The 27,710-nt window shown below is 42.2% G+C and overlaps 2 protein-coding genes across 5 annotated transcripts in view; one reads left to right on the forward strand and one right to left on the reverse strand.

Moving 5' to 3' along the window:
• Positions 1 to 27,710, forward strand: part of EXD2 (exonuclease 3'-5' domain containing 2) — a 98,401-nt gene that overhangs the window by 44,549 nt on the left and 26,142 nt on the right. For all 4 annotated transcript variants that reach the window (XM_036311106.1, XM_036311105.1, XM_036311107.1 and 1 more), the window contains one exon: positions 18,857 to 19,113. In XM_036311106.1, the coding sequence (XP_036166999.1) occupies positions 18,857 to 19,113 (257 nt within the window). The remainder of the gene's footprint in view (positions 1 to 18,856; positions 19,114 to 27,710) is intronic.
• LOC118657157 (E3 ubiquitin-protein ligase RNF4-like) lies at positions 24,606 to 27,234 on the reverse strand. Its single transcript, XM_036311109.1, has one exon. The coding sequence runs from the start codon at positions 26,996 to 26,998 to the stop codon at positions 26,426 to 26,428; it is 573 nt and encodes a 190-aa protein (XP_036167002.1). The 5' UTR covers positions 26,999 to 27,234; the 3' UTR covers positions 24,606 to 26,425.

Raw genomic sequence — 27,710 nt, forward strand, 5'->3', positions numbered from 1 at the left:
CACCGGGCCTCTAGTTTTATATAAGAAATGATATCCTTTTAGAAATATTTACACCAACAGTAGAAGAAAACATTAGTAAACAGTGAGCTTTAGTAGATTAGGAAAATTAACATTTGTCAAATACCTTGATTATTCTAACTAAATGAAGTATAAACATGACAACAACCGGGTATTCTGAAGTGAATAGTTACTAACAGCCATTGACTTAATAATAATAGGGTTTGCCCTAACTGGTTTGGCTCAGTGGAGAGAGCGTCGGCCTGCGGACTGAAGGGTCCCAGGTTCGATTCCAGTCAAGGGCATGTACCTTGGTTTTGGGCACATCCCCAGTCGGAGGTGTGCAGGAGGCAGCTGCACGATGTTTTCTCTCTCGTCGAGGTTTCTGGCTCTCTATCCCTCTCCCTTCCTCTCTGTAAAAAAACCAATAAAATATATTTTAATAATTATAATAATAATAGGGTTTAATTATAGCAGAGGCATGGAAAAGTTAAAGTGGCAAATAATACAAAACCCACTTCATTTTGGCTCTTGATATGTATTAATTTCATGCTTGATGCCACGTCTCCCTTGAGGAGTGATTGCATTTCTCCGATTGCTGCCACTGAAAAACTTTATTAAAAAGTCATCCATCCTTGTTCAACCTTTCTTCCATTTCTGTTGCCCTTTCTCTTTCATTTACTTTGGTGCGTTTGTTTAGTTACTGTTTTTGCTCTTGTTTTACAGTCAAAGAATTTACCTTTTTTTAGTTTTAGTTTGTCTTTTTAAAAAAATTATTGATTTTGAGAGAGAGAGAGAGAGAGAGAGAGGGAGAGAGAGAGAGAGAGAAACATTGATTTGTTGTTCCACTTTTAGGCACTCACTGGTTGATTCTTGTATGTGACCTTACCGGGAATCACACCCACAACCTTGGTGTATCACGACAATGTTTTAAGTCAGCCAGGGCCTAGTTTGTCTTTATACCTCAGACCTTTTTTTTTAGGGTCGTTTTCTTTAAGGTCATACTTTAGAAGTTCATTTTTTGAGGTCTCATTGATAATAAACATTGTTTTGAAAATGTCTTTATTTTGCTCTTGATCTTGAAGATATTTTCACTGGATCTAAAAGTTTAGTTTGGCAGTTTATCATCATTTTTAACATGGTTTTTCATTATATTCTGGCTTCTATTGTTGCTATTGAAAATCACTGCTAGTCTACATGTTGATTCTTTATAGGTAATCTAATTTTTTGTAGCTCCTTTTAAGGTCTTCTCTTTGAGTTTGTGGTTCTAAAAATTCATTGTGATGAGACTAGGTGTTTTCTTTCTGAATTTCCAGCTTGGGATTCAGAGTGATACAAGGATTGATATATTTTAGCAATTTTAAAATTCTCTTTAAAGATTGTCTTTACTCTGTTTTCTTCTCCATTTTCTTCTCCCCTTCCTTCTCTTCCCCTTCCTTCTCTTCTTCCTCTCCCCCTCCCTTCCTTTTTCTTGCTGGAATTTGATCAGCTACATTCTCAACCTTTTTAAAAAATAGGTTTTATTGATTTCTAGAGAGAGAGGAAGGGATAGGGATAGAAAAATAGGAACATTCATGAGATTAGAAACACCATTGATAGGCTGCCTTCTGCACACCCCTTACTGGGGATCGAGCCCACAACCTAGACATGTGCCTTGACTGGGAATTGAACCTGTGACCTCTTAGTTCAAGGGCTGATGCTCAACCACTGAACCACTCCGGCCAGGCTACATTTTCAACTTTTTATGCTAACCTACATGTCTGGTAATCACTTTTACATTTAATATATCTTAATCTCTCTGGATTTATTCTATACAATTTCTTTGAGTCTTTTTCACAGTTCCCCCTTTTTATTTCTTTAGCTTTGTTTAATCTGCTGTTTAACTTGCTCCCCGAATCTTTTTTCTTTAAACCTTTTTTATTGTGAAAAAAAGTATCAAGAAAAGTACCTGAAACAAAAATAAACAGCGAAATGATTTATCTAAAGAGAGTAGTTGTGTATCTAGAAACTAGGTCAAGAAACAAAATTGCTAGTACCCCAGAATCTCCCCTTGTACCTCTTATAATCATTATTCCCTCCCTCCCCTCTAAGGTTACCCTGATTTATAGTACTTACTTTCTTGTTTTTCTTTTATACTTTTACTACTCAAGCATGTACTGTAATTTAATTTTGCCTTTTTAAATTTAACATAATTGAAATAATCAAATATATATTCTTTTGTGTCTGGTATCTTTTGTTCAACTTTTAGTTTGTGAGATTTACCTATGTTGTGTGTGACTGTGACTCATTGCCGTATATACAATAGTCCATTATACAAATATATCATTGTTTATTCATCCATCCTAACATTAATGAACATTCGGGTTGTTTACCGTTTGGGACGCTTACAAAGAATGCTGAATTCTGTACTATTGGGCATGTTTATCTGTGAGTGGAGTCCTGGGTCATAGAGTTTGTATATATACAATTTTTATAGATAATACCAAATTGTTTATAAGTTAGTTTGAACTAATTCACCCTCAGTAGTGTATGAGTGTGCTCATTGTTTGCAACTGTTTTTGATGTTTTTTGTTTTTTAGAGAGAAACATTGATTTGTTGTTCCGCTTATTTATGCATTCATTGGTTGATTCTTTCATTCTCTCCAGGGAGATGAAACCCTCAACCTTGGTGTATCGGGATAATAGTCTAACCAATTTAGCTACCCAGCAGGGCCCGGTCCAGGCATGTACGGAAGGCAACCAATTGATATTTCTCCTTCAGATCAATCTCTCTCTCTCTCTCTCTCTCTCTCTCTCTCTCTCTCTCTCTCTCCCCCCCCCCCCCCCACTTCCTCTCTCTAAGCATGTCTTAGAGTGTCTTCCCATACACCAAAAGGTTGCAGGTTCCATTCCTGGTCAGGGCACATATCTAGGTTGTGGGTTCGATCCCCAGTCAGGGCGCTTACAGGAGGCAACTGACTGATTGATGTTTCTCTCTCCCAAATATGTGCCCCCCCCCCCTGCTTCTCTCTCTAAAATCAATAAAAACAGCCTTGGGTGAGGATTTTTAAAAAGTTATGCTGGCCTCATATGAGTTAGGGTTGCTCCTTATTTTTGTGTTCTTTGGAAGAGTTTATGTAAGATTATCATTTTCTTTTTTTTTAAACATATTTTATTGATTTTTTACAGAGAGGAAGGGAGAGAGACAGAGAGTTAGAAACATCGATGAGAGAGAAACATCGATCAGCTGCCTCCTGCACATCTCCCACTGGGGATGTGCCTGCAACCCAGGCACATGCCCTTGACCGGAATCGAACCCGGGACCCTTCAGTCCGCAGGCCGATGCTCTATCCACTGAGCCAAACCGGTTTCGGCTTTGTTTTTTTTTTTTTTTTTTTTTTTATCATTTTCTTTTCCTTAGATTTTTTTATTAGAATCTACTAGTGAAGCCATCTGGAGTTTTCTTTTTTTTTTTTAATATATTTTATTGATTTTTTACAGAGAGGAAGGGGAGAGATAGAGAGTTAGAAACATCGATGAGAGAGAAACACCGATCAGCTGCCTCCTGCACATCTCCCACTGGGGATATGCCCGCAACCCAGGTATATGCCCTTGACCGGAATCGAACCCGGGACCCTTCAGTCCGCAGGCTGACGCTCTATCCAGCGAGCCAAACCGGTTTCGGCTGGAGTTTTCTTTCTTTTTTTTTTTTTTTTTTAAATATATTTTATTGATTTTTTACAGAGAGGAAGGGAGAGAGATAGAGAGTTAGAAACATCGATGAGAGAGAAACACCGATCAGCTGCCTCCTGCACATCTCCCACTGGGGATATGCCCGCAACCCAGGTACATGCCCTTGACCGGAATCGAACCCGGGACCTCTCAGTCCGCAGGCCGACGCTCTATCCACTGAGCCAAACCGGTTTCGGCTGGAGTTTTCTTTTAAGGGAAGTTTTTGGATTATGGATACACTTTTTAAAAAATAGTTTCAGGCTATTCATATTTTTTATTTATTCATGTCTGTCTTGATAAATTATATTTTTGATTTAAATCTGTCTTATCAAAATTTTAAATTACAGGCATAAACTTGTTTATAATATCCTCCAACAGTTTTTTTCCTCCCCTGTCTGATGGATATGTAGGGATGGCATCTTTTTCATTTTTGACATTCTTGCTTATTTGTGCTTCTCTCTTTTTTTAAAAAAAAATATATTTTATTGATTTTTTTTTACAGAGAGGAAGGGAGAGGGACAGAGCGCTAGAAATATCGATGAGAGAGAAACATCTATCAGCTGTCTCCTGCACAACTCCCACTGGGGATGTGCCCGCAACCAAGGTACATGCCCCTGACCAGAATCAAACCTGGGACCCTTCAGTCCGCAGGCCGACGCTCTATCCACTGAGCCATACTGGTCAGGGCTGTGCTTCTCTCTTTTTTTCTTGATTACTCTTTCCATGGGTTTATCTATTTTATTAGTCTTTTCAAAGAACCAACTTCTGGCTTTGTTGATCTTCGTTATTGTGTGTGTTCTATTTTATTGATTTCTACTTTTTCTCTGTTATTTCTTTTCTTCTAGTCTCTTGCTATACCTTAATCTTCACCCTACTTTAATGACATTCTATCATACTCCACTGAAACTGGTCAAGTTGGTGGCTTTCTTGTTTTCTGATCTAGTGAACACTTATTTGGATTCATATTATTCTAGTTCTCAAAAACATCTGCACAATTCCTACGCAAGACAGTCTCTTCTTAGCTTTCATACCTTCACACTCTCCTATTTCCTATCTTACTGTTCTTTCCTCCTTTTCTTTTCTTATCCCTCTTCTACCTTGCATCGAAATACTGAGATGGCTCAGGCTTGGTCTCTTCTCTCTCCACCCCAGGGATAGCAAACTCAGATGCCTACAAGCTCCAGATAGGACATGCAAATGAGCGATGTAGAGTGATTGTATTTCGAATGCATAGGAACATTCTTAAATTTCAAAGAAATATGTTTCCTCCCTTTTTCTTCTTTAAACAGAAGGCCTCTATGGTCTATCTTTCATTTTCCTAGTTTTGAGAGAGACATGGACCCTGAGAAATACTTCTTTGTACTAGAAAAACAGTGGTATACAAATATAATGATAAATGGAAGATGACAGTTGGCTTCAGTGTTGAGAAGACTTGGGAAAGCTGCTATACTGTTCAAGCCAAGTGTTGCCAGATCATTCAGTTCTTTAAAGAAAAACTTGGAATATAGATTTTTTAAAATGTGAACTCTACTAATTTTAACTTCTGGCACAAGTTTTTAAACGTGGAGACAAAAAAATGAAACATGTCTGTGTATCAGCAGTTGGGTCCATGGACCACTAATTTACTAGTATGTCCTCTAATCTACATTCTTTTTCTAAGTGATGTCATCTAATGTTTAGGAGAACTGATTATTTAATTTTTTTTTAATTAAAGTATAGTTGGCATACAATGTTATATTAGTTTTATGTGTACAACAGTGCTTCAGTACTTATATACCTGACAGTGTCATCATGCAAAGTTATGGTATTATTGGCTATATTCTCTGTGCTGTACACCACATCTCTGTAGCTTATTTAATGTATAACTGGAATTTTGTGCCCTTATTTTCCTTCACCTTTTTCATCCATCCTCCCACCCCTTCTTGCCTCAGGCAACTATCAGTTTGTTCACTGAATCTGTGAGGCTGTTTTTGTTTTGTTTGTTTTTTGTTTAAATTCCACATGAAGTGAAATCATACAATATTTGTCTTTCTCTGACTGACTTTATTTTACTTGGCATAATATTCTCTAGGTCAGTGGTTCTCAACCTTCCTAATGCCGCGACCTTTTAATACAGTTCCTCATGTTGTGGTGACCCCCAATTTCATTGTTACAAATTGAACATAACTAAAGCATAGTAATTAATCACAAAAACAATATGTAATTATATATGTGTTTTCTGATGGTCTTAGGTGACCACTGTGAAAGGGCTGTTCGACCCCCAAAGGGGTCGCGACCCACAGGTTGAGAACCGCTGCTCTAGGTCCATCCCATGTTGTCACAAATGGCAAGATTTCATTCTTTTTTATTACTGAGTACATTCCATTGTATATATATGTGTGTGTGTGTGTGTGTATGACACATATATCACATATTTATTTATTTAAATATGTTTTTATTTATTTTAGAGAGGCAGGAGAGGGAGATAGAAACATCAATGCATCAACATCAATTGGCTGTCTCTTGCCTGTCCGTCCCCTACTGGGAATCAAGCCCACAACCGGGCATGAACCCTTGACCAGAATCAAGCGTAGGACCCTTGAGTCCACAGGCCAACACTCTATCCACTGAGCCAAACCAGCTAGGGCTGGGTTTATTTTTTTTTTTATTTATTTTTATTTTAAAAATATATTTTTTATTGACTTCAGAGAGGAAGGGCGAGGGAGAGAGTGATAGAAACATCGATGATGAGAGAGAATCATTGATCAGCTGCCTTCTGCACGCCCCACATTGGAGGTCAAGCCCACAACCCTGACCGGGAATTGAACTGTGAACTCCTGGTTCATAGGTTGATGCTCAACTTTTGAGCCACGCCAGCCAGGCTTATTTCTTTTTTAATCCTCACCCAAGGATATGTTTCTGTTGATTCTGTGTGTGTGAGAGAGAGAGAGAGAGAGAGAGAGAGAAACAAACAAACAAAAAAACACACTGATTTGTTGTCTCCCATATTTGCCCCGACCAGAGATGGAACCTGCTACCTATGGATGTGCAGGAATTGAACCTGCAATCTTTTTGGTGTACGGGATAACACTCCAATCAACTGAGCCACCCAGCCAGGGCCATTTATCATATCTTTAAACATTCATCTACCAAGACACTCATCATAAGCAAGACTACTTGCTTCGATATCTTGGCTGTTGTAAATAAATGCTACAGTGAACATAGTGATACAAATATCTTTCTGAATTAGTGTTTTTATTTTCTTTGGATAAATACCCAGAAGTGGAATTGCTGGGTTATCTGGTAGTTCTATTTTTAATTTTTTGTGTGAGCTCATCTAATTTTATCGTTTTAAATATAATTAATGGGCTGATCATGCTGAAACATAGAACTCCAACCTTTTATAGCTACCTGTCTACTTCACATCATCCCTTTAATGTCTAATAGTCATCTCAAATTTAACAGAATGTTCCTAACAGAATTTTTTAGTTTTCTTCCAAAACCTGTATTATCCCTAGTCTTCTCCACCTTTAAGATTAAAATCAGGGATACATCCTCCCCTTAAGGGTTGTTCAACAGAAGTGATATAATTGAAAGTCAAGACACAAACAGGCAGTTATAGTATGTTATGTTTCTTTAATGGCAAAATATACTGATATTCAAATAAATGGTTATAGAAACCAGGAAATAACATAGCATGCTACCAGATAGAGGTATGGGTTTCCAGATCCCTCTGCGTTACCTATGATGATGTACAATTATGGCTAAATCACCTGTAGCCATACAGGTGGATGCTGCCATGTTTTAGAAGCATTATTTTGCCTTTCTCCTGGGGATGTGGGGATGGAGATGTTAAATATGTTTTGCCAGGAGCCGGTCCATCCTTGCTGTTTCAAGGGACCTGGCATATATGGCATACTGTTCTTAATATGTTTGCTCACCTTCTTAGCACTATGTGTTTTAACCAAGGTCACCTCTCCGAGAAAGGGTGTTTCCCCAGGTAGGGATTTTCCCTTCAAGTTAGGGAGGGTATAAAACCCCTTAACTAAGTGCCAGGCGGGTAATTAATCACTTTAACTACAAACAATCATGCTTAAGCTACATAATCTTTACTCCCTGGAATGGAGATAAGAAACGCCCTAACCTTTGGAATAGAGATTGATAGGATTGGAATCAACTGGTATAAATACAGATGTAACAAGACAACAGGACACAGAACCTAGACACAGAACCTAGAGACAGAAGAACTTTGCTGGAGAGAACATGGCAAAAGATCCTGGACAGAAACTGGCCACAGAACCTAGAGACAGAACCTAGCGAGAGAACCTGGCTACAGAACCTGGATAGAACATGGCAAGAGAACCTGACTAGAACCTGGTGACTGAACCTGGCTGGAGAACCTGGACAGAACCTGGCTGGAGAACCTAGCGAGGGAACATGGCTACAGAACCTGGCTGGAGAACCTGGAGAACCTGGCAGGAGAACCTAGTGAGAAAACCGAACCAGAACTTCGCTGGAGATCCTGGCTAGAGATCCTGGCTAGGCTGCTGATCAACTGAATGCTGTCTCCGTGTCATTCCTTCTTCGCCGACTCCGTCCACAACTTTGGGGATCCCTGGACCTGCTGGGGTTGGACCCCGGCATCTGGCGCCCGAACAGGGACCCCTAGGTAAGCCCCACTCTCGGGATGGATAGGACTCCACCGTAGGAAGAGGGTGGATAGTCTTCGCCGACTCCGTCCACACCTTTGGGAACCCCTGGAACAGGATTCCCCGAGGTAAGCCCCCCCCCCCCCCCCATTGAGAACCCCACACTCGGGATGGATAGGACTCCAACCCCCCTATAGAGGATAAGTAGGGTAAGAAGGTGGATAGTACAGAACTTAGATTGAGAAGATGTGCCATACTGAGTCCAAAGAAAGAAGACTCTGTATTGATCTTTAGATTAAGAAGATGTGCCATACTGAGTCTAAAGAAATAAGACTCTGTATTGATCTTTTAACACATATGCTTGCTAGCAGAGGAATTAAGGTTACTCCCAGTCAGACAGAACGTTTTATACAAGAAGTATGTCCATGCTTTTCTGAGGAAGGAAAGGTAAATGTAAAGGCATGGGAGGAGGTAGGCCCAAGGAGCCTTATCCTTAACCCCACTGCAGCCTTTCCACCCCTGGAAAGTGCAGGATTGGCAAGCTCTCCCTGGGGTGATAGATCAGGACTCAGGTAATAGCGGAAAGCACCAATCCTACTCTTAAAATGGATACAAGAGAGCATTTGGGGTTTTTCTTTTTAATGCCTGCTTTTAAAAAATAAAAAAGGGGGAATTTGCCGGGAGCCTATCCATCCTTGTTGTTTCAAGGGACCTGGCATATATGGCATACTGTTCTTAATATGTTTGCTCACCTTCTTGGCACTATGTGTTTTAACCAAGGTCACCTCTCTGAGAAAGGTTGTTTCCCCAGGTAGGGATTTTCCCCTGAAGTTAGGGAGGGAATAAAACCCCTTAACTAAGTGCCAGGCGGGTAATTAATCACTTTAACTATGAACAACCATGCTTAAGCTACATAATCTTTACTCCCTGGAATGGAGATAAGAAACGCCCTAACCTTTGGAATAGAGATTGATAGGATTGGAATCAGCTGGTATAAATACAGATGTAACAAGACAACAGGACACAGAACCTAGACACAGAACCTACACAGAACCTAGAGACAGAAGAACTTTGCTGGAGAGAACATGGCAAAAGATCCTGGACAGAAACTGGCCACAACCTAGGGACAGAACCTAGAGACAGAACATGGCAAAAGATCCTGGACAGAGACTGGCCACAGAACCTAGAGACAGAACCTAGCGAGAGAACCTGGCTGAAGAACCTAGAGACAGAACCTGGTACAGAACCTGGATAGAACATGGCAAGAGAACCTGACTAGAACCTGGTGACAGAACCTGGCTGGAGAACCTAGCGAGGGAACATGGCTACAGAACCTGGCTGGAGAACCTGGCTGGAGAACCTAGCAAGAGAATATAGACACAGAACCTGGCTGGAGATGCTAACAAGAACTTCGCTGGAGATCCTGACCAGAACTTGGCTAGAGATCCTGGCTAGGCTGCTGATCAACTGAACGCTGTCTCCATGTCATTCCTTCTTTGCTGACTCTGTCCACACCTCTGGGGACCCCTGGACCTGCTGGGGTTGGACCCCAGCAATGTTTCTTGTCCCTCACTCATGCCTGATTTTTAAAAAATGTATCTCTATTATTATTGAAAGTATTACAGATGTCCCCCCTTTTCCCCCATAGATCTGCTCTAGCCCACACCTACCCCCCTCATACCTGATTTTTTCTGGAACTTCTAGCTACAGACTTCTTTGTTTATTTACAGGTACAAATAATTGATGCAATAAATATTGAATGAAGTGAAGGTCATTTTCCCAACAGCATCCTTCTGTAGGCCCAAGCTTTGGGCTTGCCCGAGGTCCACTGTTTTTCTAACTATTACACTTCCCTTCCCATTTAGGAGGTATTAGCAGTGCTATCTCTAAAATAGATTTTGCATCCATCTGCTCTGTATTTTCCTCTAAGTCCTCCCTAGTCTAAGCCTCAGGAATCTCTCTTTTGGATCTTTTCAGTAGCCTCCTGACTGGCCCACCCTGCTTGAACTTTTGTATTCTTACAATCCCTTCCCCATACAGTAACCAAAGTGATATTTTAAAAATGCAGATCAGATCATGTCACTCTTCTGCTTGAAACCTTTCTATAGTTTCAAGTAAAACTAAGATGTCTTAATTACTTACACATCCTTAAGGACTTACTAGTATATGCTCTGGCCTCTCTCAACATCTGAAATTTTCTCCTAGTTGCTTGCCATCCTACTCATTACTTTCCAGCCTCATTGGGCCTTCATTATATCGCTTGAACAGAACAATCTCATGCCTGTCTCAAAGTCATGGTTTAAATTCAACTGAGATATAAATGCCACAGACTAGGAGTGCTCATTATGTTACTGTTCAAGCCCAGAACATGGTATCAAATCCTTCTTTACTCTTTGCTGCCATCGTGGGGTCACTTAAAGAATCATTGGCTTTTCTATAAATTTATCAGCTCTGGACTTTTAAGAATTTTGCATAAAAGTTAGAATAATTCTGCAGGTGTTCATTATATTATTTATGCTTTATAAATTACATACAACTCTGTCATTTTGATGTATCACATATATGAAAACATAATAGAGACAATAAAATATAAAAATTAAAACAATAGTCCATAGTATATAATCACAAATATGTTAAAACTACAAGTATTTTTTTTCTTCTTCAACAAATGCATTTTTTTTTATTAGTTAAGGTATTACAAATGTGTCCTCATCCCCCCCATTAACCCCCAACCTCCCCCACCCCCCCCCGCCCCGCACACTCATGCTCCCATCCCCCTGTTGTCCATGTCCATTGGTTTGGCTTATATACATGTATACAAGTCCTTCGGTTGATCTCTTCCCCTTACCCCCGCCTTGCCCTACTTTCCTTCTGGGGATTGATACCCTGATCGCTGTTTCTCAGTCTTTGTATCTGTCCCTTTTCATCAGTCTATGTTGTTCTCTATAATCCACAAATGAGTGAGATCATGTGGTATTTATCTTTCTCTGACTGGCTTATTTCACTTAGCATAATGCTCTCCAGTTCCATCCATGCTGTTGCAAAAGGCAAGAGTTCCTTTTTTTTTTTTTTTTACCAAAGCACAGTTTTCTAATCCACTCATCTGCTGATGGGCACTTAGGCTGTTTCCAAATCTTAGCTATGGTGAATTGTGCTGCTATGAACATAGGGGTGCATATATCCTTTCTGATTGGCATTTCTGGTTTCTTGGGATATATTCCTAGTAGTGGGATCACTGGGTCAAATGGGAGTTCCATTTTTAGTTTTTTGAGGTAGCTCCATACTGTTCTCCACAGTGGCTGCACCAGTCTGCATTCCCACCAGCAGTGCAGAAGGGTTCCTTTTTCTCCACATCCTCTCCAACACTTGTTGTTTGTTGATTTGTTGATGATAGCCATTCTGACAGGTGTGAGATGATAACGCATTGTCGTTTTGATTTGCATCTCTCGTATAATTAGTGACTTTGAGCATGTTTTCATATGTCTTTCAGCCTTCTGTATGTCCTCTTTCAAAAAGTGTCTATCTAGGTCCGTTGCCCATTTTTTTTATTGGATTGTTTATCTTCCTTTTGTTAAGTTTCATGAGATCCCTGTAAATGTTGGAAATTAAACCCTTATCGGTGGTATCATTGGCAAATATGTTCTCCCATGTAGTGGGTCTTCTTGCTGTTTTGTTGATGGTTTCTTTTGCTGTGCAAAAGCTTTTTATTTTGATGTAGTCCCATTTGTTTATTTTCTCTTTAGTTTCCATTGCCGTAGGAGCATTATCAGAGAAGAAATTCCTTCGGCATATGTTTGCAATTTCGCTGCCTGTGGATTCCTCTAGTATTTTTATGGCTTTCCGTCTTATGTTTAAGTCTGTTATCCATTTTGAGTTTATTTTTGTGTATGGTGTGAGTTGGTGGTCTAGTTTCATCTTTTTGCATGTATCTGTCCAATTTTCTCAACACCATTTATTGAAGAGACTGTCTTGACTCCATTGTATGCTCTTGCCTCCTTTGTCGAATATTAATTGGGCATAGTGGTTTGGGTCAATTTCTGGGGTCTCTATTCTATTCCATTGATCTATATGTCTGTTCTTGTGCCAGTACCAAGCTGTTTTAAGAACAGTGGCTTTGTAATACAGTTTGATATCTGGTATTGAGATCCCACCTACTTTGTTCTTCTTTCTCAGGATTGCTGCAGCTATTCGGGGTCTTTTTTTATTCCAGATTTTTGGAATGTTCATTCTAGATTTGTGAAATATGCCGTTGGTAATTTAATGGGGATTGCATTGAATCTATAGATTGCTTTGGGTAGTATGGACATTTGATGATGTTGATTCTACCAATCCATAAAACTACAAGTATTTTTAGATGCAAAGAAAGAAGTCTGGAAAAAATATTAGAATGTTAACAGTGCTTATTTCTGAGTTGTGGAGTTTGGATATTTTTTTATTTTTGTATAATTGTATGTTTTTGGCAATAAATATGCAGTGCTTTATTTTAAAAAAGAAAAGAAAAAGAATCCTGAAACTAAAATGGATTATCCACTGGCCCTCAGGAAAGAGGATTCTAAACCAGTATTCTCTAAGTGAGTTACTGAAATATGGAAAAAAAGTGTTAGAAATTTTGTCTGTAATGATTGATGCCATTATTCATTTAAAATTGTTATTTTTGTGTATATGTAATGATGTAACACATTAGTATATATATTACTACATGCATATAATTATAAATACCTAGGCATACATGTTGTGTATGTCCCAAACTTTTTATTTTTTTAAAGCCTTACCTGAGGATATTTTTTTGTATTGATTTTCAGAAAGAGTGGAAGGGAGGGAGGGGAGGGTGGGGAGAGGGAGAAAAAGACAGAGAGAGAGAGAGAGAGAGAGAGAGAGAGAGAGAGAGAGAGAGAGAGAGAGAGAGGGAGGGAAGAGAGAAAGAGAAGAGGGGAGGGGAGGGGAGGGGAGGGGAGAGAGGAAGGAAGGAAGGGAAGGAAAGGAGGGAGGGAGGGAGGGAGGGAGGGAGGGAGGAAGGGAGGAAGGAAGGAAGGAAGGAAGGAAGGAAGGAAGGAAGGAAGGAAGGAAGGAAGGAAGGAAGATTGGTTGCCTCCTGCACACACCCGACCGACTTGGGCTGGGAATCGGACCTGAAACCCAGGTATCCTTGATGGGGAATCGAATCCTTTGGTGCTCAGGCCAACACTCTAACCACCGGCCTGGGCTCAAATATTTAAAATTTTTTTTAATATATATTTTTATTGATTTCAGTGCGGTAGGGAGAGGGAAAGAGAGATAGAAACTCAATGATGAGAGAGAATCATTGGCTGCCTCTTTCACACCCCCTACTGGGGATCAAGCCCACAACCCAGCATATGCCCTTGATCAGATTTGAATCCGGGACCCTTCAGCCTGCAGGCCAACACTCTATCCACTGAGCCAAACCAGCTGGTTGCCTCCTGCACACCCCCTACTGCGGACTGAACCTGCAATCTTAGCAGGTGCCCTGACCAGGAATTGAACCGTGAGGTTGATGCTCAACCACCTAGCCAAACTGGCCAAGCTCAAATATTTTTTATGAGTTGACCAAAAAAAAAAAAAAAAAAAAAAAAAGTCAGAGACCACTGAATTAAATAATGCTAATAAAATTAAAACATGTCATGTCTTTTCCCATTAAGGGTTTCATTGTTTTCCATGAGTAATAAGTGATACCGAGACACGAAGATGTCAGAAAGCAAAAGGGGTAAACATATGAGAAATAAAAACTAGATCTTCTGCCGAAACCGGTTTGGCTCAATGGATAGAGCGTCGGCCTGCAGACTGAAAGGTCCCAGGTTCGATTCCTGTCAAGAGCACGTACCTGGGTTGCGGGCACATCCCCAGTGGGAGATGTGCAGGAGGCAGCTGATCGATGTTTCTCTCTCATCGATGTTTCTAACTTTCTATCTCTCTCCCTTCCTCTCTGTGAAAAATCAATAAAATATATTAAAAAAAACACTAGATCTTCTATTAATTAAGCCATATTGACTCTGCTAGAGGCATTATTTTTCCAATTATGCACTTAGTATAAATTGTGTACCTAGCCCTAACTGGTTTGGCTCAGTGGATAGAGCGTCAGCCTGTGGACTCAAGGGTCCCAGGTTCGATTCCAGTCAAGGGCAGTTACTTTGGTTGCAGGCACATCCCCAGAGGGGAGTGTGCAGGAGGCAGCTGATCGATGTTTCTCTCTCGTTGAGGTTTCTGGCTCTCTATCCCTCTCCCTTCCTCTGTAAAAAACCAATAAAATATATTTTTAAAAAATTGCGTACCTACTGGAATCATAAACATTTGGATTCTTAGTAGGAAAACTTTAATTGTAATATATTGGATCTTAAGCACAATCCAGAAACAGTATTAAAAAGACAAGAACTTGTATATCTGTCCACCTAGCTAGTTATTTACTTAATGTATTTAAGACAGGGGGACTGATGAAAAAGATGTTAAGAGAGGCAGCATTAGGAATTTGCAGTGCGTATTGTGTCAAATTAGCAGGCTAAATATTAGAAGTGGAGATTTATAGCTTTTTAATAGAAGGATCTGGTATTATAGAGGAAAGGAATTACTCAATGAAAAAGGCAATTTGGCCACATCCAGATGAATTATTATGGAACAGGATTCATAGTCAATTTCTTGTAGTTTTTTACCTTGTCCGAGCCCCAAGAAATAGGCACATTAAAGATTAAACTGGCATGCTTTCTTTTGAGGATATGGAAATAGCCCTCATCAATAAATCGGTGCCTAAGCAGGGAAATCATCAGGCTTTTATGAGATAAGCCATGGTTTTACTTAGCATTGAAGTTCAAGTTAAGGGCTAAGGCCCTCCTGAATTTTTTTTTTTTTTAATTAAATCTTTATTGTTCAGATTATTACATTTGTTCCTCTTTTTTCCCCCCCATAACTCCCCTCCTCCCAGTTCCCGCCCCACCCTCCGCCCTCACTCCCCACCCACTGTCCTCATCCATAGGTGCACGATTTTTGTCCAGTCTCTTCCCGCACCCCCCACACCCCTTTCCCCCCCAAGAATAGTGAGTCCATTCCCTTTCTATGTCCCTGATTCTATTATAATCACCAGTTCATTCTGTTCATCAGATTATTTATTCACTTGATTCTTAGATTCACTTGTTGATAGATGCATATTTGTTGTTCATAATTTGTATCTTTACCTTTTTCTTCCTCTTCCTCTTCTTAAAGGATACCTTTCAGCATTTCATATAATCCTGGTTTGGTGGTGATGAACTCCTTTAGCTTTTCCTTATCTGTGAAGCTCTTTATCTGACCTTCAATTCTGAATGATAGCTTTGCTGGATAAAGTAATCTTGGTTGTAGGTTCTTGGTATTCATCACTTTGAATATTTCTTGCCACTCCCTTCTGGCCTGCAAAGTTTCTGTTGAGAAATCAGCTGACAGTCGTATGGGTATTCCCTTGTAGGTAACTGAGTTTCTTTCTGTTGCTGTTTTTAAGATTCTCTCTTTATCTTTTGCTCTTGGCATTTTAATTATGATGTGTCTTGGTGTGGTCCTCTTTGGATTCCTTTTGTTTGGGGTTCTCCGCGCTTCTTGGACCTGTAAGTCCATTTCTTTCACCAGGTGGGGGAAGTTTTCTGTCATTATTTCTTCAAATAGGTTTTCAATATCTTGCTCTCTCTCATCTTCTGGCACCCCTATAATTCTGATGTTGGTACGCTTGAAGCTGTCCCAGAGGCTCCTTACACTATCCTCGCATTTTTGGATTCTTTTTTCATTCCGCCCCTCCGGTTGGGTGTTTTTTGCTTCCTCGCATTTCAAATCATTGACTTGATTCTTGCGCTCCTCTGGTCTGCTGTCAGGGAGTCTGTATAATATTCGTTATTTCAGTCCGTGTATGCTTAATTTCTAGTTGGTTCCCCAATATAAGATCGAGGGTCTCATTAGTTTTCTTGTAGATCTCATTAAGTTTATTGGCGGCTTCTAAACAGTTCTTGAGAGACCTTAAAAGTGTGGTTCTGAACTCTATATCTTCCACTGACAATTTTGTCCTGTTTCTTTGTCTCCGCATTTTGTTATGCTTCCTTGGTGCCCCCCCAGTGGTCTTTGTGCGCAGTCCTATAAACCTTGATTGTTGTAGCTAATACCAGGGAGGGTTTGACCTCCAGGCCAAGTGGCTATGAGAATCAGCTGTGTCTGCGGTGAGAGAACTTCTGTTCTCTAGGGAGGTGCTAATCTGGCTTTTGCCTGAGGCTATCTGGCAAAAGCCTCTGTGCAGGGCTTGGGTGAGGCGGGTCGCACAGGATCAACAGGGTGGGCCAGAGAGAGCAGTTATGGCGGCTCTCAGTCCTGTCCCCAGGGGCTCTGCCTCTCTGAGTCCCAGCACCCGCTGCAAAGCTCGGAGAGAAAGCTGCACTCGCTCCGACCGAAGCCAGACAGCCCCACTTCTCCCGTTTGAGTCTGGGTCCCTAAAGACTCGCCCGGATCTGGAGCTCAGAGTCTGTGACTCCCTCCCGATTGAAAACGCCAACCGTGCCCTCCGCTGCCAGCCCGCTCCGCGCACTCCGCACCTCAGAACTTGACTTCAGCACTGCGCCTCCTCTGAGTGTCCGTATGCGTTTCTCTTTCCTCCTAGTTGTAGGACTTCCACTCAGCCAGCGTTCCTGTGGTTCGGGGTGATGTCTGTTCTGTCTTTTAGTTTCACTTTTGAAGTAGTTGTTCAAGGCAGCAAACTCCGGCGTTAACCTATGCCGCCATCTTGGTTCTCCCTCTGAATTTTGTTTTTAACAACAATTCTTTGTGATCCTGATTGCTGCTTTTTTGTGATAGTGGTCATCTCAACAATGATGTATCATTCCCTTGATTACTTGTAACCCTTTGTTTATTTACCATGCGGTTTCTAAGGGTGTGAGCTGTATAGTACTCTACCTGAAAGGTTGTCATCCTTAAGGCAGGTTCCATCTCATATAGTTTATATCCACAATGGCGCCTGGTGCAATGCCTTACATACTGATACTATAGTAGTAAGAGGATAGCATTGCCTAGAGCAGGGTTCTCCACTGGTAACATTTTGGGGAGATGATTCTTTGTTGTGAGGGACTATCCTGTACATTGTAGAGTGTTTAGCAGCATTCTGGCCTCTAACTAGTGGATACCAGTGCACTCTCTCCCTAGTTGTGACAACCAGCAATTTCTCCAGATACTGCCAAAAGTCCTGGGTGGGGTGTGTATGTGCAAAATCAATGCTGGTTGAGAACTGCTGTTCTAGACATAGGGAAGTTTAGGTTCTAGTCCTGACTTTGCCATTCTCTTTCCATGATTAAGCAAACTGCTTTACCCATAGGGCTTACATTTCCTCTCTTGGAAAATGAGGATTGGAATTTATTGGATACTAAGGAACCTTTAATTCATGTGAATTTTGTATGTAAATATTTCTGAGAATAGCTTCTTTAGCTGTAAGCATTTTCTCCAACTTATCTATTACCTCAAAAAGATTAAAACTATACACCTGAGCCCTGGCTAGTATGGGTTAGTTGTTTGTGTGTTGTTCTGTGCACCAAAAGATTGCTGGTTCAATTCCTGGTCAGGGAACATGCACAGGTTGTGGGCTCGATCCCTGGTAAGGGGTTTGCAGGAGGCAGCCAATTGATGTTTTACTCTCACATCATTGTTTCTCTCTCTCTCTCTCTCTCTCTCTCTCTCTCTCTCTCTCTCTCTCTCCCTCTCCTGCTCCCTCTCTCCCTCTTCCTTCCTCTCTCTCTAAAAATAAATAAAACATCTTAAAACAACTACACACCTGCAAGCAATACAGAATAATATTGAATGTAAACTGTAATTGAAAAATAAAGTTAAAAAACAAAGCAAAACAAAAAAAGATTAAAACTAGATCAGTTAATATGTAGTTATTTTCATCTCTTAAGGTATAAGGATCCTAGCTTATGCCAGTATATATTTTCTTCTTTTATGACCAATATTTGTGACCATAAAATGTTGAGAAAGCATTCTGTGCTACCAGTATTTATTATGACAGGTACCACTTATTTGTACTAGCATTGTATTTCCTACCTCTTTTTAAACATCAGATCTTGAAGCAGTGATGATAAGGTAAATGAGTCAAAGTCACTAGCATGTAACGTAAGAGAGTCTGGATAATAAAAAGAGTTATGTTTATCATCTGGCACTCTGCTCCTTAGCCTTTTTTCCCCCCCATTAGCCTTTTAAAACCAGTATGTTTCACATGACTCTGCCAGTGTGTGTCCCAGGGCGCCTCTGTGTCAGCTGGTCACTATTTATGGACTGCTCGTATTTCAGGCTCTGGAGTTTGGGCCTTCAGTATCCTTTGTTTAAGTTGCTGCTTTACAAAGTTCATTGCATTTATTAGCATAAGCTGATTCTTAGATTTGAACCAAAATCTAGTCAACTGCTCCCTTTGGGAAGTTAAGGATGTTCCTCTTAGACTTTTGCCACAGTTTCATGTTGTACTTGAACATGGTATGCTAGGGTATGAACTGTGGCCCTGTTTTTTTCCTCTGTTGCAGGTGAATTTGGAAGGGAAAGCCAATCCTCTGTCGCTTCTTCAAATGGCCTCCCCAAGTGGCTTCTGTGTCTTGGTTCGCTTGCCCAAGCTGATCTGTGGAGGAAAAACACTACCAAAAACATTATTGAACATGTTGGCAGATGGCACTATTTTAAAAGTTGGAGTAGGATGTTCGGAAGATGCCAGCAAGCTTCTGCAGGATTATGGCCTCTTTGTTAAGGGGTGCCTGGACCTCCGATACCTAGTCATGAGGCAGAGGTATGGTTTGTATGAATGCTGCTAGGATTCTTGTAGCTGTGGGGCAAATATTTTAGCAAGTTTATAGATTAATAAGACTCAATAATGAAGCATCTAAAATTCGTCACAAGCCTACAGGCTTCTGAGATGCATATTAAATTTGTAAGGAAATATTCCAACTTCTGAGAAAAGTTTAGTTACCCAGAATTGATCTTTTTATTTATCTTTATTTTTTATTTTTCTTAGAATTGGCCTTTTTATTTTTATCTTTTTAAAATATATTTTTATTGATTTCAGAGAGGAAGGGAGAGGGAGAGAGAGACAGAGACATCAATGATGAGAGAGAATCATTGATTGGTTGCCTCCTGCAAGCCCACTACTGGGGATCGAGCCTGCAACCCAGGGATGTGCCCTTGACTGGAAACAAACCCAGGACCCTTTAGTCCGCAGGCCGATGCTGTACCCACTGAGCCAAACTGGCTAGGGCAGAATTGGTCTTTTTAAATGAAACATTAATAAGATGTCTTTACCAGGTGTACTGGTTAATAATGCAAATTTTTTTCAATAGATGGCGTTACACATATGTTGATATGTATGCAATTTGATATGTATGCTATTTTGTTGTATTGACAGCAAGCTTCAAAACTTCATATGTCAAATTTTCTGAGGGTGTTAACATCATAGATACTTTTACGCTTAAAAATTGCCAGAAGCTGGTCCACCCTTGCTGCTTGACACAGTCACTGCAGGGAAGAAACATCTGCACAGCTTATGTTTCAAGGGACCTGGCGTATATGGCATATGTTTGCTTCCCCCTCTTAGCGCTATGTGTTTTAAACAGGACCACCTCCCCGAGAAAGGTTGTTTCCCCAGGTTAGGGATTAACAGGACTAAGGAAGAGAATAAATCAGTAAATCCCCCTAGTGTTACAGAAATACCATGTACTACTAATGAAGAACTTGGACTAAGACTGTTGGCAATAAATTTGGGACTTGTTGGGCCCACATCCCCAGGGGTCTGCCCACGAGGGAAAGCACCAAAGCCTATACCCCTGGAGATCCACCGATACAGGGCAGTCCCAGGGAAGGCAAGCAGCGGGGCTGGGAGGACATAACCTTTACTGGGTAGGATAATCTCCTTCAGTCACTTCCTTGTAGCCTATCAGTAGAGCAGTGACCTTGGAATAGTCCTTGTAATGGAACACAGAGATTAACCTAGACAAGATTAAAATCAACAGAACTAGATAGAGACAGGATTTTTGGCAAAGGTCAGATAAGAAACAAGGACCTATAGAACGTTACCCAAAACATACCATGATGTGATTATAGAGGCATGCTTATAGGATCAAATGGTATAAATACAGATGTAACAGGACAATAAAGAGAGAACCTAACTATGCTGATCGACTGAACGCTGCCTCCGTGTCCTTCATTATTCACCGACTCTGTCCACACCTTTGGGAACCCCTGGACCTGATGGGGCTGGACCCCAACAAAAAATGTTGAATTTCGTGCCAAAAAAAGAGCATTTGCAGGAAGTTTTAATTCATTACTTTGTTTTGAAGAAAAGTGTTGCTGAATACTTCAGGAAGCTTATGGTGAATATGCTCCATCTCAGGATACTTGTGAACACTGGTTTAAACGCTTTAAAAGTGATGATTTTGATGTGAAAGACAAATAATGTCCTGGTCAACCGAAAAAGTTTGAAGACCAACAATTACAAGCATTATTGGATGAAGATGCATGTCAAACTCAAAAACAACTTGCAGAAAGATTAAATGTTGCTAAGCAAACAATTTTTGATCGTTTACAAACAATGGGAAAGATTTTAAAGGAAGGAAAATGGGTGCCACATCAACTGAACGAAAGACAAATGGAAAACCAAAAAGTCATCAGTAAAATGTTGCTTCATCGGCATGAAAGAAAGTCTTTTTTGCATTGAATTGTGACTGGCGATGAAAAGTGGATTTATTTTGAGCGTTTGTCCCAAACGCACAAAATCATGGGTTGATCCAGGTCAACCATCAACATCGACTACAAGGCCAAATCGCTTTGGAAAGAAGACAATGCTCTGCATTTGGTGGGATCAGGAAGGTGTGGTGTATTATGAGCTTCTAAAACTAGATGAAACTGTTAATACTGATCGATCCCGACAACAAATAATCAATTTGAACCATGCTTTGATCATAAAACGACCAGAATGTGCCAGAAGACACGGCAAAGTAATTTTGCTTCATGATAACGCACCATCACACACTTCAAAACCAGTTAAAGACATGTTAAAAGATCTTGCCTGGGAAGTATTAACCCACCCGCTGTAGTCACCAGACCTTGCTCCTTCAGATTACACACGCACTTTCTGAACAGCACTTCAAAACGTATGAAGAAGTGGAAAATTGGGTCTCTGAATGGTTTGCCTCAAAACAAGAAAAGTTCTATTGGGACGGTATCCACAAATTACCTGAAAGATGGGGGAAATGTGTAGCTCGTGATGGACATTACTTTGAATAAAGCTCTTTTGATGTTTCTTTTGAAATTACCATGTTTTCTTTGATTACAAAATCTGCATTATTAACCGGTACACCTGGTCTAAGCTACAAGACGTAAACTAATGGCCCCACTGGATAAATGAGGGCCGCAGATTACTTTTTTGTTTTTCCCCATTTGGTATTTTTAGGAAATTTTAGTTTAAATGCAGAAGATGTGTATTTCTGATTTCTCTTGAAAAAATTAGGTGATTTGAATATACTAGGTGAATAGTTCTAGGTGGCAACAATTGGCTGGGTGACCCTGTCCACTTTTGATGAACAAGCTCTATTCAATTTGCCGGAGTCCCCACCTCTCCCATTGTAACTGGGGGTCATCCTGAAGCATGAGTTTGGAAAACCTGCTGTAGGCCAAAATGATGGTAGCTCTAATCCTTTACTTGGAAGAAAAGAGATATCCCTTTCACTGAGAAGTCTACTTCTACGGAAATTGAGTTGCAATAACCTTTTCATGTATGTATATACAAGTCCTCCTTTTAATAATATGGACTGAAACAGCCTCTCTCCTTGCCTCAAATGAAACTGACATTAAAGTTTGGAGGCCCTAGCTGGTTTTGCTCAGTGGATAGAGCATCGGCCTGCAGACTGAAGGGTCCTGGGTTCAATTCCAGTCAAGGACACAAGGATTCAATTCCGGTTGCGGGCTTGATCCCCAGTGGATGGCATGCAGGAGGCAGCCTATCTGTGATTCTCTCTCATCATTGATATTTCTATTTTTCTCTCCCTCTTCCTTCCTCTCTAAAATCAATAAAAATAGCCTAACTGGTTTGGCTCAGCGGATGGAATGTCGGCCTGCGGACTGAAGGGTCCCAGGTTCAATTCCGGTCAAGGGCATGTACCTTGGTTGCGGGCACATCCCCAGTGGGAGTGTGTAGGAGGCAGCTGATTGATGTTTCTCTCTCATCAATGTTTCTAACTCTCTATTCCTCTCCCTTCCTCTCTGTAAAAAATCAATAAAATATATTTAAAAAAATAAAATCAGTAAAAATAGATTTAAAAAAAAAGTTTGGAGGATTTAATCAACTAAGAAAAGGCCTGATTAAAATCTATGCTAATCATAATATTTTATTAGAAAACTAGAGGCCTGATGCACAAAATTCGTGCAAGGGGCTCGGCCCTCGCAGCCCTGGCTGCCTCGGCTGGCCCTCGCATCCTCGGCCGGCCCTTGCAGCTGCTCACAGCTTCGGCCAGCCCTCGCAGCCCCAGCCGGCCCTCTCAGCCTGGGCTTCATTCAGAAGGTCGTCCGGACAGTCGTTCAGCTGTTCAGTCTAATTAGCATATTAGCTCTTTATTATATAGGATGAAATGTTATTTTAGCTCTGTAGTTTGGCTTATGTAAATAAAACTCATAAATAAGTATCAATTTTTTCAAGTACTATATTAAAATATTTACTATAGCCAAAACCGGTTTGGCTCAGTGGATAGAGCGTCGGCCTGCGGACTGAAGGGTCCCAGGTTCGATTCCGGTCAAGGGCATGTACCTGAGTTGTGGGCACATCTTCAGTGGGGGATGTGCAGGAGGCAGCTGATCGATGTTTCTCTCTCATTGATGTTTCTAACTCTCTATCTCTCTCCCTTCCTCTCTGTAAAAAATCAATAAAAATATTAAAAAAAAAATATTTACTATAAAAAATGTTGAACTCTGTAAAAGTATTTGGAATATAATTGCAGAAGCCTCCTTTCATCGGGCCCTCCTCCCTTTGGCACCACCTCTCAGGATGTGCCCACTGTTGCTCTGTAGTTAGAGGCAATGTGTACAAGTGGCTAAGCAGAGCAGCGTGTGTGGATGGGAGCCTCTGCTCTGCCATTTACCAGCTGTTTGGCCTTTGGCAAGTTAGTGAACCTCACTATTCATTCCTCTGTCCCCTCATCTGTGAAGTAGAAATAATAATGTTCCCACCTTAAAGAACTGATGTATTGAATGAGTTAAACTATGGGAAGAACTTAGAAATAGTATTTGAAATATAGAGAGTGCTGTGTAAATTTTAACTATTACTGTCACTGTCATCACCATCTGATTGATTTGTTTTTCCAGATCTCTTTCTATGCAATTATAGTCCTCATTATGAATATATAGAAACTAGTTTGGCTAAATGCAGAATGGCCAAGTGTCAGAATAAGAATTTGGCCAAAGCTGCATATGACCAGGAACTTTTCTAGAAATAAAAGTGAAGCGTTTATCAGACCTTTAAATTTTCATGAAATTTTATTAAAATGTAAAGATTATTGTATTATTAAGCACCTTAGTGGTAAACAAAACTTTCTGACACTGTAGTATAAGAAATCTGACATTTTAATGCAAGAATTATACTTAGCACTGTTGGCTATAGGTTGCTTCTGATGTTTGCCATAAGTAGTTGTTACTTTCATTGACTTCAGGGAGGAGTCTTTTAAAAAAATTCTTCTTTTCTTCATGCTCTTCATATTTTATATTTTTATTCTATGTTAACTGAAGATTATTTATTATGGAGATTGTTGTGTATGATTTTGGAATCTTTCCTAGTGAAATTTTGAAGTGGCAAAGGTGGCATCTTGTTTTTAATTCAATGTGAAACCTTCCCAAATATGAAATTCTTATTTTTATTTTTATAGATTTTAGAGAGAGGAAGGGATGGAGAGAGAAAAAAATATTGATGTGAGAGGAAAATCAATCAGTTGCCTCCTGCATGAGCCCAACCAGGGATCAAAGGACCTTTTGATATATGGGATGACACTCCAACGAACTGAGCACACCAACCCGGGCACCAAATATGACATTTTAAAAAGGTTAATTGTGGTAAATGTTTCCCCCCACGGCCCCGCATGGTTCAGGGTTCAGGATCTGGAAGAGGAGCCGCACACAAATGAAAGAGAAGAGACAAGATATAATTTGGGAATATTGGGGGCCAGGCGGATAAGTCCAACTCAAGAGGAAGGACTTCCACTGGTGCTCAGGCCTCACCAAGCTTTTTTTTTTTTTTTTTTTTTTCCTGGTTCAAAGTCCTGGTTTTATTTCCATCTGTAACACCAGCAGGGGTCCGAAAAAGACTGACATTATGGGTAAAGTTTAAACGTAACAAAGAAAGATTTGGATTATGTACACTGAGAAGGAGGGGTTTTCATATCGACCTTTTCCTATTTTGTAGTTTCTGACAGTAGAAACTTAACACCCCCACAATTTAATGTAGAAGCACAGCTTTCATGATCAATCGTTTGTCCTAAAATGTAAAGCAGGGCTTGGGCTGCGTGGTCATCCTGGCTCCTGGAGGCTGTAATGTCAGGTCACAGGAGACGCTCCCATGCAGCCCGGAAGAAACGCGATGGCAACCACGTCCAGTCGGAGGGCAGACACGGCACAGCCCCCGTGAGAACCATGTCCTGCCTCCTCACCTCCAAGCAGAACATTATTCCTTTCATTCAAACTGACTAATTGGAAGTGAGCCAAACAGCTACAAAGGCAGAATGAAGAATAAAACTTACACAGAAGAGGGACACTCCTTCAGCCCCGTTAAAGTGAACTGTGCCAAGTCCCCGCTCCTTCCAGGGAACTGAAGGCCAGTTATTGCTGCAAAGCTAGGGCCTCTCCCCCGGCTGATGCTTCACATGCAGAGGCTGCTGTCTGGCTTGAGGCCTGTGGGGAGGGTGGGGAGGTGGGGTAGGCTGGCACTCCTGTCACCCCTCAGCCCTGTGCGTTAGGAGCAGTGCTGCCACCTGGAAACCAGAGGCTCCTACACCTGCAGAGTGGGCAGGGGGTGTTATCTGCCCCTTGGTGAGGAGAGGCCACCAAACTTTGCCAACCAGAACTCCAGAGGGCCACAGTCCAGATGACCAGAGGACCAGCTTCTGAAATGGTGGGTTGGTGGGGTGGTGAGAAGGCCAAGGTAGGACCCAGCTCGTCAGGTGGGCCACGCTCTGAGACACGGGGTGGCTGCGGCTTGGGCAACAGCTGGACATGGGCTGATAAGGCCACAAATACTGCACTGCCTTCCGGTGTCCATACTTGAGGAGACCGTGGGCAGCGGGGACTGAGGACCAGCGGGCATATGGTGACGAGGACAGATTTTATCAGAAAGGAGCGGACACCGAGTACAGGCCTGCCCTGTGTACCGTGCCTGGCCTGTGCCAGGAGGGGAATTCTGGGGCCTGGTCAGTTCCTGAGAACGGGGTGACAGAACAGGGCGGGGCCTAAGGGACACTCACGGTGCTGCGTCTCCTGGGCTGCGAGGAGGCGGCGGTGGACGGGCTTTATTGCACGTTTCATCCTCAGAGGCCTGGGCATGGCCCTGCAGAAATCCCTGCCTGTCACTGCTAAGGTCAGGAAGGAGCCCAGTGGTTGGTCCTCCGGGGCTGTCAGCTCGGTCACTGTGCAGGCAGAGGCCGGGTGAGGTAGCATGCCCGCAGGAGCTGGGTGGACTGGCTCACACCCTGACCAGGGCTGGCTCCCCAACAACACTGTGGGGGAAGCTGCGCACACCTCCTGTGCGGGGGAGCTTCTTGGCAAACGTGCAGTCCCGGAGAGGCTGGAACCTGCTTCTCAACTTGAAGGCGCTCAGCTCCTCACCTGCCCTGGAACCAGGCTGCCAGGGGAGCAGGCCGCACCCGGCCGGCAGGGCTGTGGCTCCGGCTGAGGCATCAAGCTGGAGGTAACGAGAGGACCTCAGAGGGCTGGAAATAAGGAGCAGTCTACATATCAGGCCTTGGTTTAAAAGTCTTTTGAGCTCAGGAAATTGGAGGCAGAGAACCCACGAAGGACGCATGAGCCCGCGCGGATGGCACTGTCCGTCCTTCTCCGAGGCAGCTCGCAGCGCATCAGATGTAAATGGGGTGATAGCGTTTGTGGCTCATCTTCTTCCTGCAGGTCGGGCAAGTGTTCGCATTCTCGAGGGAATCTCGGAGGCACTGGCTGCAGAAGACGTGGCCACACTCTGTAGAGACAATGACACGCCCATTCTGCACAATCTCTGAGTATCCATCCATGCAGATCGGACAACTGACCGTGCCAGAGGGCCTGAGCCCCGGCGATGTCTCTTCCCTGGCGTTTCTGGGAGTGTGCGTGGTCACATACACGTCCCTGTCCCTGCTCAGCTCCTCGTCATCGCTGCTCACCACACAGCTGTCAGCGTGGTCCTGGCGCTGCCTCCTAGTGTTCCTCCTGGGCCGCCTCCTTTCATCAATGATCACTACAGAGTCGTTGTGCGTCAGGTCGACGACCACGGGCTCCAAAGACTCACAGGTGAGGTCCACTATTTCATCTCCAGCGCTTTCTACGAGCTCTATGGGTTCTGTTTCCAAGGCCATCACCGGGGTGGGGGCTGCTTCCCGAGCTCGCTTCTGGGCTTGTCTGGAATTTGCTGTCCCTCCTCGACGCTTCCTCGTGCTCATGGTGCTTCCCAGCTGCACCCGCAGAGACGGAAGTGACTGAGCCAAGGCCTGCAGGGACGTCCAGCGTTCTCAGCCACTCATGCCTGCTGCTCATTCATCCTCTGGCTGCCACGGCATTCGGGGCCACACAGATGTCCTCCAAGTCCTGGGCTGCTCTGGGCTGGTAGGCGCCCCGCCAACGCCCTCGAGCTAGGAAGCACCTTCGGAAGAGGCTGCGGAGAGGCACTCCAGCCCGACGCCACACCTCAACAGCGACCCACTTCCGCTCCCCTCACCAAGCTTTTATTTGGTTCGGGATCCACCCATAGTATATCCCTTACTTAGGCAGGGCGGTTCCAGCGACACACAGACTTATTCTTATCAATAAGGATTTACATGATTAAAGGTGGGGAGGTTGCTTCAGCTACCATTATCTGGATTAACAGAGGTGGTGCACAGCTCTGACCTTTGCTAGGGCTTCAAAGGTCACCAGCCTTCCGGGTTCTCTGTCTACACCTCTCTGCTAGTGAAGACAATAGGTGGTTTCCCACAGCTAATGACCTAAATGGAATTAAGTAACTAAAAATTAAGTACTGTCCTTTCAATGAGGGAAATGATTTTAAGAATTATGGGCAAAGGAGCCCAGGAGTTCAGCAAAGAGAATACAGTTGGGGCTATGTAGGATTACTGTGCCTGGATGAGGAAACAGTGACCCAGCCTGTAAGCCGAAGCT

This window comes from Myotis myotis, unplaced genomic scaffold (assembly GCF_014108235.1).
Source record: "Myotis myotis isolate mMyoMyo1 unplaced genomic scaffold, mMyoMyo1.p scaffold_m19_p_1, whole genome shotgun sequence".
NCBI classification, from domain to species: Eukaryota; Metazoa; Chordata; class Mammalia; order Chiroptera; family Vespertilionidae; genus Myotis; species Myotis myotis.